This window comes from Geotrypetes seraphini, chromosome 4, assembly GCF_902459505.1.
Source record: "Geotrypetes seraphini chromosome 4, aGeoSer1.1, whole genome shotgun sequence".
In the NCBI taxonomy this organism is placed as follows: Eukaryota; Metazoa; Chordata; class Amphibia; order Gymnophiona; family Dermophiidae; genus Geotrypetes; species Geotrypetes seraphini.
In genome coordinates this window covers 65,235,220-65,248,104 of record NC_047087.1, presented here as the reverse complement: position 1 = coordinate 65,248,104, position 12,885 = coordinate 65,235,220, and the positions used below count along the sequence as shown (strand labels likewise).

General features: G+C 40.4%; 1 protein-coding gene across 1 annotated transcript in view; it reads left to right on the top strand.

Annotated features, from left to right (window-relative positions):
* The window catches only part of PLA2G1B (phospholipase A2 group IB), a 34,265-nt gene extending 21,380 nt beyond the window's left edge, over nucleotides 1-12,885 (top strand). Inside the window, exon 4 of the mRNA XM_033943429.1 lies at nucleotides 12,484-12,885. Within this exon, the coding sequence (XP_033799320.1) occupies nucleotides 12,484-12,602 (119 nt within the window). The 3' untranslated portion in view covers nucleotides 12,603-12,885. The remainder of the gene's footprint in view (nucleotides 1-12,483) is intronic.

The following is a 12,885-nucleotide window of genomic DNA, read 5'->3' as shown; positions in this document are numbered from 1 at the left end:
CCCAGGAATTTTTTTTTAAAAAATGCTTCTGATATTTAATCAGCTCACAGAGTTTCAACATCCACATCCACACAATATCTGAGCCACCTCAACTTTATCTATACATTCAAGTGTTTTTGATTCAGAAATAATGAAACTCATCAGTAATTACTTCACAGTCTTCTCACACAGAGCCTGCCAGTATATTCAAGAATACTGACTGGAAACAGCTCTGCACCATCGAACCTCCTCAGATTCTCTAAGCTGTGTAAACTGGTTAAGGTCTCAGCAAGATTAGTAATCAGAAAAGACTGCAGAAATTGACTCCAATGTTGCATCAGAACAAACAGCTGAATACTAAATTAAATATAAAACATTTGCTTTAAACATCAATAATAATAGGCAATCTGAGTTGAATCAGTGGTCTTACACAATAATGGGATTAAAATTCTCTATTTCCCAGTACTTAACACTTCATTTTAGCCACAGGAATCACAAAAATTCAGTTTAAATTCCTAAATACACTTAAAAGTTCTTATCAATTTTCCTTTGAAATATAAATCCAAATTTAATTTAGAAATTTCAATAAATCATGAGAACCAACAGCTAGCAGATAGGTTCCTGACCTACAACTCACACAAACTCAGCTGTATCCTCCTTCAAAGCCTTCTTATTATATACTTTAGCTCAACAGCCCATAAATAGGTTTTATTTGCAGCATTCCTCATGAAATCAAACATTTATAGGAAATATTATTTCAAAAATATTCACCCCTTACATACATACACACACAAACTCCAGAGCTGACATATAAATTTTCACTTAGCAGCAACACACAATTTCCTCACCAAGTCTTTGTACTGCCTCAAACTCTCTGTTCTCTAGCTCATAATAACAGTCATGGGGCTCTTAATGAGATAGTTGATATTAAGTGCAGCTTCTTGCTGTAGACTGTCTCCCAGGCTCTGTTGTCACCAACCGGCTCAGGACAATGGGCCCTGAGCGGCTGAGGCACGGGAGTTGTGCTCTTGTGAGCCGCGGTGGGCTGCACAAGGAAAATTAGTGGAAGAAAAATACAGCCACACTAGGTAAGGGTAGTTGCTTAAATTAAACTCAGGATTTATTCTTTCATTGGCATTAAACATAAACCTTGTCAGGATAGTCCCAAAACAGTAAAAAGAAAAAAAAAAACACAAAACAGCAAACTGTCCCCAAAATGGAAATGTTCAAAAGTTCAAGCTTTTCCAAAACTCAGGCTATTGGCTTCAGCCCATACTTATTGCTCAGCAATGAAAAACAAAATATTCCAAACACTAACAGTTTTTAAACTTGACTATTGCAGCACTAGTCAGAGCTACTGCTGTGACTATCCCAGCAGCTTGAATACTGGGCAGGCAGTGCGCTTCACGTGGTGATATACTGCCAAACCGGCCCACAATCCCACCACAAAATACGTGATGCGAACCCCCACTACCTGGGCTGGATACAGTCCTTTTCTTATGAAAGAGAAACCAAAAAAAAAACACCTTCTAATGAGTCTTTTAAATCTTCTGGAGCTCTTGGTTACTAAAGCTCCCACAGGGCAATACATAATCATGGAAGTCCTTCATATAATAAGGTCACAGCTACTCACATTTATTCCTCGAGCGGCTTGCCTTCCAGAAAGCCCACTTCCATTGGAAGAATTTCACTCATTGGAGCTGCAGAAGAATCTAGGTCAATTTCCATGGCTTGGGATTCTTCATTCTCCTTGAAAGCAGATTCTTCTCTGGCTTCCATCAGCTCCATACATTCAAGTGGAGAACTGCCATCAGTATCTCCCAGCCCTGAGCTCTCCTGCTTGTCCTGTGCCTCTCCTCCTTTTAACTGATTTCCCAGGAGCTTTCCTCTCTGGGCAACTAGTTTGCAGTCCCGCCCCCAACCCTCAGGTGGGAAGTATTTCCTATCAGCAACCCTGGGCCTGAGAGGGGGATGGGTGCTCTGCACTCGTGCTCTCTGACTCCCTCTAGAGAGCAAGGGAGAAATAGCATCAGGAGAATCAAGAAAAGGTTTATCTGTAACACTGTAAACTGGGCTCTGCACTAGGGACACACCTAGTAGGCATAGGCTGCGTACCACACTGTGCATGGCCCAGCCTCTGAGCAGCTCTCAGCATTTCCCTACCTCTCCCCATAAACACTTTAAAATTATTATTTTTTTTTCTTCCTGTTACACATCTATACTCATTCTTTTGATGCCCTGATCTCCTCCCATAGAGTTCAATATCACCTCTATGCTGATGATTCCCAGAACTACTTCTCCACACCTGAAATCTCTACAGGAATCCAGGCCTGAATCTCAGTCTGCCTGTCTTACATCAGTCTGACTGATATCCCACCGCCACTTAAAACTGAACATGGCCAAGACTGAGCTACTTATCCTTCCGTCTAAACCCACCTCTCCTCTCCCACCACTCTCTATATCGGTGGATAACATTCTCATTCTCACTGTCTCATTAGCTTGCAACCTTGGGGCCATCTTTGACTTCTCTCTCTTTTTCACTGCACAAATCCAACAGATTGCCAAAACCTGTCATTTCTCTGCATACAATATCACCAAAATCTGACCTTTCTTCTCTGAGCACACTACTAAAACCTTTATCCACATCCTTATCACTTCTCACCTAGATTACTACAACTTGCTTCTCACTGGTCTTCCATGTAACCATTTCGCTCACCTTCAGTCAGTTCAAAATTCTGCCAGTGTTGCTATGCTCACATTACCCCTCTCTTCAAGGCACTTAATTGTCCCCCTATCACTGAGAGAATGACACGGGGACAAATTTGTCCCTGTCCCCACAGGAACTGAATTTCCCCGTCCCGTCCAGGTGAGTTGTGCCACTGTCCCTGTCCCAGTCTGCCTTAACCGCACAAGCCTCAGGCACTTATGATTTTAAAGTGTTTGAGGGTTGTGCAGATGAGGCCGGAACTTGCAGGAATGGGTCAGGGTTAGGAAAAGAACTTACAGGGATGGGACGGGAAAATGAGTTCAAACTCCTCTTACTGACTTACAAGTGTATCCATTCTTCAGTTCCTCAGTATTTCTCTTCTCTTATCTCTTCCTACACTCTTCCATACGAATTCTGTTCATCGGGCAAGCCCCTCTTATCTGTACCCTTCTACTCTACTGACAATTCAAGACTACATACTTCTCTCTTCCTACACCATGCACCTGGAACAAACAGTGCGAGTCATTACATCAAGCTCTGTCCCTTTGAGTTTGCTTTTAACTCCTAACACCACTCACTTGTAAAGCACTCATACTTGCCTGAGAAACTCCTTAACCCCCCTACTTGTCCCGTTTGTCCATTGACCAGAGAAATGGCAGGGACTGTCTCTTTTTAGCAGTGCTATAGAAATGATTAGTAGTAGTAGTATCAAAAGGGATGGGTGGCTAGAAATTTTTCATTTTGTGTCATTTCCCATGTCATTTACAAGAAATTTTATTTTATTCATTTTTAATTATTTTGTCATTCACCAAAAGCACATACTCTGTAGACATACTCGCAAATTCTGCATATGATGCCTAAGGTTGTGCACACATTGGTGCATATAACCAATATGCACGCACAACTTACTTGACTAATTGGTCTAATAGGCATTGATAATTGGCCAATAACGCTTCATAATTGATACTAATTAAGCATTAAATACACAACTTAGAAAGTGCAATTCTATAAACAGTATGTGCCAATTGCAGAGTGCAAATTTAAAAAAGGACGTGGCCAGGAGCGGATTGTGTGCAGATCAGATATATATTGGGGGTCATAACATAATTCCTCCAGTGGTCATCTGGTCAGTTTGGGTACCTTTTTGGCACTTAGATGCTTTTAAAACAGGTCTAACTTATAACGTCTAAGTTCTGTCCAGGATATCTTGGGAAAGGTTCAATTATTACTGCAAAATGTCCATGTCTAAGCCTGCCCATAACATGCCTTCAACACGTCCCCTTTTAGTTATGGATGCACAGCAGCTAGGACACCTCACAAGACATCCAGAAAGATGGTTTCAAAAATCGGCCCTTGGCCATTTTGGCTAGAAAAATGTCCATGTGCCAATATATGCCATTTTTTGTACATCTTAGTGTTTTTAAAATACTCCTAATTATGTCACAAGAGTGTGCGCTACTATCTGCAGATACAATACACAAAATGTATTTTTTCTGCTTGTTTTCATTGACAAACGACAACCCATCCCTGAGTGGACAACAGCTTCACATCACAGCTTTAAAGTTTGTATTTCTCCTCTTCCATACTCATAAGAATTTTCTCTTACTCTGGGAAGGTTTCCCCTGCCTGGGCTTCAGGGAACTTATCAGGGACTCTAGCTGGTATCTGTTTGTTTCCAGAAGTCCTATGAACTCTCTGAATCTCTGGTCCGTAGTTATTTCTTCAGGAAACTTCTGACCTTTGTTCTCAGACAGGCAGGTACCTTTGCTAGTGAAGTTCTGGATATTCCATGGTGTTTTTATTGGTCACCCTCTGCTTCTCTTGTACAACACACTTTTTGTCCTTACTCCTGCTCTCTTCACGAGAGGTAGTTACTGGGAATGAACCTTTACTCTGCCCACAGGAACACAGGACCAGATGTTCAGCTCCTTCAACTTTTCTTCCCCCAGCTATTTGAAAATCCTTCTGAGACCACTGACCAACCCATTGGATTTCACAACTGTGATCAATCCTCTGGGAGTATGATAAGAAGTGGTCAGTACAAGTGTTGTAGCTCCTATTACTCTCACTATTTTTCTGCACAACACTCTCAGTGCCCTTAATGGGCGGTTAAGGGGAGCTCTATTACACTAATGTGCTGTAAGATATGCTTAAATCTCAGAAGAAAAAATAGAATAGGTCAACACTTGGAGCATTACTGAAGCTGAAGCAGGGTTGAGGATGGAACTTGGGCTCTCACAAACAAAAAGGTGGTCCACTGCCCCTAGAGACTTGAATCCTTTTCACTCAACTTTCTGCATGAAGAAAGAGATGGTGGAAGGGCATCAAAATAAGGCTTCAGCTTTGCACCACTTACTCCCTCAATTAACTGTCAAGCCCCTAGGAATATATTCTCCTTCCCTGAGATTTTGATACTTAAACTCCCAGAACAATCCTGCACATAATGGACATCATACTTTAGGATGGGTATATGTACATAATGAGGAAATTTCAAAAAGCCATTTATCCTGGCATAAGTTCTATCTGAAAACTGCCCACCCTCCATCTGGTTAAAAGCTCATACTGGTGTTTTTTAATATTTGCCTTGAATGAAACTGCCTTTGCTCCCCCCTAGAAGCAGCTGTTCTAGATAATCCAGCCCTGCATTGAGAAGTTTACCAAGGACATGGTCCTTGAGGAATGGTCTGAAATTTGGCAGCTAAGATTTAATGCTAAGAAATGCATCTGGCTGCAAACACCCAAGGGATTGTTACAGTTTAGGGGGTAAAGAACTTTTGTGCACAAAAGAGGAGCAGGAATTGGGGGTGATAGTATGTGATGATCTTAAGGTGGCCAAACAGGTTGAAAAAGTGACAGTGAAAACTAGAATGAAGATTGGGTGCATAGGGAGAGGAATGGCCAGTAGGAAAAAGGAGGTATTGATGCCCCTGTATAAGACTCTGGTGAGACCTCATTTAGAATATTGTGTACAATTCTGGAGACCGCACCTTCAAAAAGATATATACAAGATGGAGTCGGTCCAGAGGAAGCTACTAAAATGTTTGGTGGTCTACATCATAAGGCATATGGGGACAGACTCAAAGATCTCAACATGTATACTTTGGAGGAAATGCGGGAGAGGGAAGATATGATAAAGATGTTTAAATACCTCTGTGGCATAAATATACACAAGGTGTGTCTCTTTCAATTGAATGAAAACTCCAAAGTGAGAGTGCATGGGATGAAGTTAAGAGGTGAAAGACTCATGAGTAATCTAAGGAAATACTTTTTTTTTTTTTTTTTTACAGAAAGGGTGGTAGATGCATAGAATAGTCTCATAAGACAAAGACTTTGGAGAAATATCAGTGTTCAGTGTTTTATGTAGTATGCAGTACTGCAGCTTATTAACTATACCCCCTTAAAGTGATTAATGTGGCAAAATCTGATAGAAGGTAAGAACATATTATTGTAGCTACTGCATACAACTTCATGGTCCTAAGGCAGTAATTCCCAAACCTATCTTGGGGGAACCCTAGCCAGTCAGGTTTTCAGGATATCCACAATGAATATGCATGAGGTAGATTTACATAATAAAAAGGCAGTACAAAATAGTCTCCTAAGATTTTAATTTAGGGCACTGTTCCTTAACCCTCCCCTAGAGGCACATGTAACCAGTTGAGTTTTCAGAATATTTGCAATGAATATGCATGAGATATTTTACATATAAAGTGGGACATGTACTTGTTCAGGATTAATGGAAACTTTAATCCACCATAGTGTGAATACACAATTCAAAAATACACAATGCGCAATCACATCAATCTCTCAACATAGCTGTGTTTCGACTGACACACCTTCATCAGAAGAAACAATCCTTGAATGTGAAGTCAGATTGTAAATATAAGGAAGAGTCCTAAATATTTGCATAAACCAAGTAGAATCCACAGGTGCAGACTGTTAGCACAAGTGTTACTAGCCATACAAAGATTGTTCCTTCTTTTGATGAAGGTGTTTCAGCCGAAACACAGCCATATTGGTGCATTGTATATTTTTGAACTGTGTAGTCACACAGGATTTCTGTGAATCCTGGAGATTGGAGTGGTTCCTGGAGATTGGAGAAGAGCGGATGTTCACAAAAGTGGTCACAGGGATGAAACGGGAAAATACAGGCCGGTAAACCTCACTTTGGTTGTTGGAAAAATAATGGAAGTGTTGCTGAAAGAAAGGATACTGAACTTCCTAGAATCTAATGGGTTACAGGATCCAAGGCAACATGGCTTTACTAAAGGTAAATCATGTCAAACGAACCTGATTGAATTTTTTGATTGGGTGACCAGAGAACTGGATCGAGGACATATGATAAATGTAATTTACTTAGATTTCAGCAAAGCCTTTAACACGGTTCCTCATAGGAGGCTCTTGAACAAGCTTGAAGGGCTGAAGTTAGGACCCAAAGTGGTGAACTGGATTAGAAACTGGTTGTCGGAGAGATGCCAGAGGGTGGTGGTTAATGGAAGTCGCTCGGGGGAAGGAATGGTGAGTAATGAAGTCTCTCAGGGTTCGGTGTTGGGGCCGATCCTGTTCAATATGTTTGTGAGTGACATTGCTGAAGGGTTAGAAGGAAAGTAATGCCTTTTTGCTGATGATATCAAGATTTGTAACAGAGTAGAGGAGGGAGTGCAAAACATGAAAAAGGATCTGCGAAAGTTAGAGGAATGGTCTAATATCTGGCAACTAAAATTCAATGTAAAAAAATGCAGAGTAATGCATCTGGGGATTAATAATCAGAAGGAGCCGTATATGCTGGGAGGTGAGAGGCTGATATGCACGGATGGGGAGAGAGACCTTGGGGTGATAGTGTCTGAAGATCTAAAGGTGAAAAAACAATGTGACAAGGCAGTGGCTGCTGCCAGAAGGATGCTGGGCTGTATAAAGAGAGGTGTAACCAGTAGAAGAATAAAGGTGTTGATGCCCCTGTACAGGTCATTGATGAGGCCCCACTTGGAGTATTGTGTTCAGTTTTTGAGACCGTATCTGGTGAAGGACACAAAAAGACTTGAAGCAGTCCAGAGGAGGGCGACAAAAATGATAGGAGGTTTGCACCAAAATATGTATGAGGAGAGGCTTAGATGAAAGGAGAGACAGGAGAGATATGATTCAGATGTTCAAATACTTGAAATGTATTAATGTAGAACAAAATCTTCTCCAGAGAAAGGAAAATGGTAAAACCAGAGGGCATAATTTGAGGTTGAGGGGTGGTAGACTAAAGAGCAATGTAAGGAAATTCTTCTTTACGGAGAGGGTGGTGGATGCCTGGAATGTGCTCCCGAGAGAGGTGGTGGAGATGAAGACAGTGACAGAGTTCAAAAAAGCATGGGATGAACACAGAGGATCTAGAATCAGAAAATAATAGTAAATATTGAAAAACTAAGGCCAGTACTGGGCAGACTTGCACGGTCTGTGTCTGTATATGGCTGTTGGGTGGAGGATGGGCTGGGGAAGGCTTCAATGGCTGGGATAGTGCAGATGGGCTGGAGTGAGCTTTGACAGAGACTTCAAGTAGTTGGAACCTAAGAATAGTAAAAGGAAGAGCTTTGGATTCTTGCCCAGAAATAGCTAAGAAATTTATTTTTTTTAGATTGAATCAGGTTGGGCAGACTGGTTGGACCATTTGGATCTTTATCTGCCGTTATCTACTATGTTACTATATTACTATAGCAGATAACAGCAGATAAAGACCCAAATGGTCCATCCAGTCTGCCAATCTGATTCAATCTAAAAAAAAATTTTCTTAGCTAATTCTGGGCAAGAATCCAAAGCTATATTACTATTTACATGTCCCACTTCATTTTTGGTTTTGCTATTTGATATATGGGACACTCTCTCTCTTTTCTTGTTTTCATAGATTTACATTTGCCAGATTCTTAATGGATGCAAATTTATATTATTATTATTCTTCATTGTAAATACCTTGAAAATTCAACTGGTTTGATGTGTCTGTAGGATAGAGCTTGCAAGCACTGTCTGTCACTGACATTTTCATAACTATCATTCTGTTGCAAAGACATAGGATTCTGTACCGAAACTGTTGTCCTCCTATAATTGAGAACTTTGCAGAAGGGTGTCATTCATATCTTTCAATTCCTCCCCTTCACCAATGGAAAATAGCTCCTTCTTCAGTTTTTCCTTCTGAAAGCAAACTGAGAAGGTGTGTTCTGATTTTCTTTGCTTTCTTTTTATTATTTTTGGGTATCTACAAGCCTCTGCAAGACGCGTCCCTTTTGGACCTTACAGTCAAGACAGTATTTCTGGTGGCCTATAGTATCAATAAGGCGAATCTCGGAATTACAGGCTCTCTCTTGCAGAAAACCTTTTCATTCCTTCCTTCCTACTGAAGGTGGTCTCAGCTTTTCATATCAGGACAGGATTTTGCAGAGGCTAGATGTGCGAAGAATCCTTCTTCATTATCTGGAGAAGACCAATGATTCCCATCTCTCAGACCATCTTTTTATGCTAAGCAGCCAAACAAGATGAGGTAGGCCAGCCTCTAAGGTTTTGATTGCCTGATGAATTTGCATGGCTATTTCTTCCTCATATATTGCCTATGGAAAATTGCCACTGATCTCTATTACAACATATTCAACTAGAAGTGTTGCTGCTTTTTGGGTAGAGTCGCAGGCTGTTCCACCTGATTAAATCTGTAGAGCAGCTACTTGGTCTACTCTCCATATCTTTACAAGGTTCTACAGAGTGGATTTGGTAGTCCGAGAAGATGCCACTTTTGGGTACTGTGGGCAGGCTCATCTGTCCTTCTCTAGACATCTGGCACTGCTTTGGTACATCAGCTTCAGTACAAAATCCTATGTTTTTGCAACAGAATGGAAGATTAAGTTATTACCTCATAAGAACATAACAATTGCCATACTGGGTCAGACTGAAGGTCCATCAAGCCCAGTATCCTGTTTCCAACACTGGCTAACCGAGGTCACAAGTACCTAGCTAGATCTGAAGTAGTAAAACAGATTTTATATTGCTTATCCTAAAAATAAGCAATGGATCTCCCCAAGCCATTTCAATAATGGCCTATAGACTTCTCTTTTAGGAAATTATCCAAGCCTTTTTTAAACCCCACTAAGCTAAAACCCCACTAAGCTGATTTTACCACATTCTCCAACAACAAATTCCAGAGATTAATTACACGTTGTGTGAAGAAATATATTCTCCGGTTTGTTTTAAATCTACTAAGTACTAGTATTTCTGGAAAGAGTGAACAAGTGATTCACATCTACCCTTTCCATTCCACTCAGTATTAGACCTCTATCATATCACCCCAGAGCTGTATCTTCTCCAAGCTAAAGAGCCCTAGCTGTTTTAGATTCTCCTCACAGGGAAGTCACCCCAAATCTTTTATCATTTTCATTGACCTACTCTGTACCTTTTCTAATTCTGTTATATCTCTTTTGAGATACAGTGACCAGAACTGCACACGGTATTTAAGTTGTGGCTGTACCATATAACATTTTCATCTTTGCTTTCCATTTCTTTCCTGATAATTCCTATTTGCTATCTTAGCTGCCGCCGCACATTGAGCTGAGGGTTTCATCGTATCCTCAACAATGACACCTAGATCCTTTTCCTGGGCAGAGACTCCTAACATAGAACCCAGCATCACATAGCTATAGTGCAGGTTCCTCTTTCCCACATGCACCACTTTGCACTTTCTCACATTAAATGTCATCTGCCATTTTGATGCCCAGTCTTCCAGTCTCACAAGGTCCTCTTGCAATTTTTCACAATCCTCTTGTGATTTAACAACTTTGGGCTCCTTTTACAAAGGTGCGTTGGGCCTTAATGTGCAGAATAGCACGTGATATAATGCTGCGAGCTAGCCGCTACCGCCTCCTCTTGAGCAGGCAGTAGTTTTTCGAGTAGTGCGCGCTAATACGGTGCATGCACTAAAAACATTAGCACAGCTTTGTAAAAGGAGCCCTTTGTGTCATCAGCAAATGTAATTATCTCACTAGTTAATCCCATTTCTAGATCATTGATAAATATGTTAAAAAGGAATGGTCCCAGCACAGGGAATCCCACTATTTACCCCTCTTCATTAAGAATATTGACCATTTAAAGCTACTCTGTTTTCTATCTTTCAACCAGTTCTTAATCCATAATAGGACATTAACTCCTATCCCATGACTTTCTAATTTCCTCAGAAGTCTTTCATGAGGTACTTTGTCAAATGCCTTTTGAAAATTCAAATACACACTATCAATTGGTTCACCTTTATCCACATGTTCATTCACCCCTTCATAGAAATGCAGTAGATTGGTGAAGCAAGATTTCCCTTGACTAAATCCATGTTGGCTTTCTCTCATTACTCCATGCTTATGTACTGTATATGTTCTGTCATTTTGTTCTTTATAATGGTCTCTACCATTTTGCCCAGCACCAACATCACACTCATCAGTCTATAATTTCCCAGGTCACCTCTGGAACCATATTTAAAAATCAGCATCATGTTGGCCACCCTCTAGTCTTCTGGCACTATGCTGGATTAAAAAAAAAATTATAAATTACTAACATTAGCTCTGCAAGTTCATTTTCAATTCTATCAGCACTGGAGTGTTATACCATCCATCCCAGGCATTTTGCTACTGTTCAGTTTGTCAAACTGACTCATTACAACATCCAGTGTTACAGAGATTTGTATGACTTTCCCTGATTCATCAGAATTGAATACCATGTCTGGCACCGGTAACTCCCCCATGTCTTCCTCGGTGAAGACTGAAGCAAATAATTAATTTAATCTTTCTACTATGACCTTGTCTTCTCTGAGAGCCCCTTTTATCCCTCGGTTGTCTAAAGGTCCAATTGATTCTCTTCCCAGCTTCTTGCTTTTAATATACCTAAAAAGATTTTACTGTATGATTTTGCTTCCAGTGCAACCTTTTTTAAGGTCTCTCTTTGTCTTCTGTATTATAGTCTTGCATTTGACTTGACATTCCTTGTGTTTTTTACAATTATTTTCAGTCGGATCCTTCTTCCACTTTCTGTTAGAAGACATAGGATTCTGTATGACCCACCCTGTGCAGACTTCTGATTTGCCTGTTTGCTTCCTCAGACATTGCTGGTGTCCATCACAGATCTTCTTTTCCTGTCATGTGGATGAGTGGAAAAAAAAGAAATAAAGATATTACAGCTCTCCCTTTTATCCTTTGGGGTCTTATAGGATAGTGTTCATTGCACATAGCAAGTTGGTTCTTGGATATCCCTACGTTTGAGTTCATGTTAATTGCTGTTAATCATTGTTGTTTTGTCATATTTTACTGAGCAGAACAGAAATGGAGTTTCTCTTGGGGATGTTCCCCATGCCCCTCCTTCTCTTTTCTTCTGTTTCAGTGGAGTTCAATTGCTTTGGTACTAACTAAAGAGGGAGTTATTCTCCACTGGTATTGGGGAAGAGTTGAATATGAGTGACACCCTTCTGCAAAGTTCACGACTATAGGAAGATAACAGCTTCAGTACAGAATCCTATGTCTTCTAACAGAAATCTTCCATTGGCCCCCTTTTGCAAAGCTACGCTAGCAAGTGCCACGTGGCAAAAGCCCCGAAGCCCTTTAAATTCCTAAGAGCTTCGGGGTATTTACTGTGGTGGCCCATGCTAATCAGATTTGTAAAAGAGGCCCATTGTTCTTGTAGAACAACCATATAAGAGAAAATCAGGGTAGTAGGTTAAAAGCACATTAGTTTTATAACTAGATACTATTTTTGATCTGTTGCTGTTTGTATAAAATTTAACATATTTTTGTATTCTCCAGGTAATAATTCCCCCTGTGCAATGCAGGTCTGTGAATGTGACAGGCAGGCTGCTATCTGCTTTTCAAAAGCCCCCTACAATGAAGAATACAGAGGTTATGACAATAAAAAGTGCCAGTGAAGACATATTGATCCTTTTAACTTTTCGGATGGTATTACTGTTTTCATCAGATCATCTACTGCTTCTATAATATTGTCTTCTGATTCATTGCAGCTTTACTAGCAGCCTCATCTTTCAAACCTACTGTACTAGTTGAAATCTGACATTTGGGACTGCTGGTTGATGTCTCTCCCATATCCTGTTGTTATTGCCCTGAATGTTTATGTGTTTCTTTATGATGGATTGCATTGTTGGGTAGATCTCTTTATAGGGGCAGTTAATAAATCCCAATAAATAAAGAAAC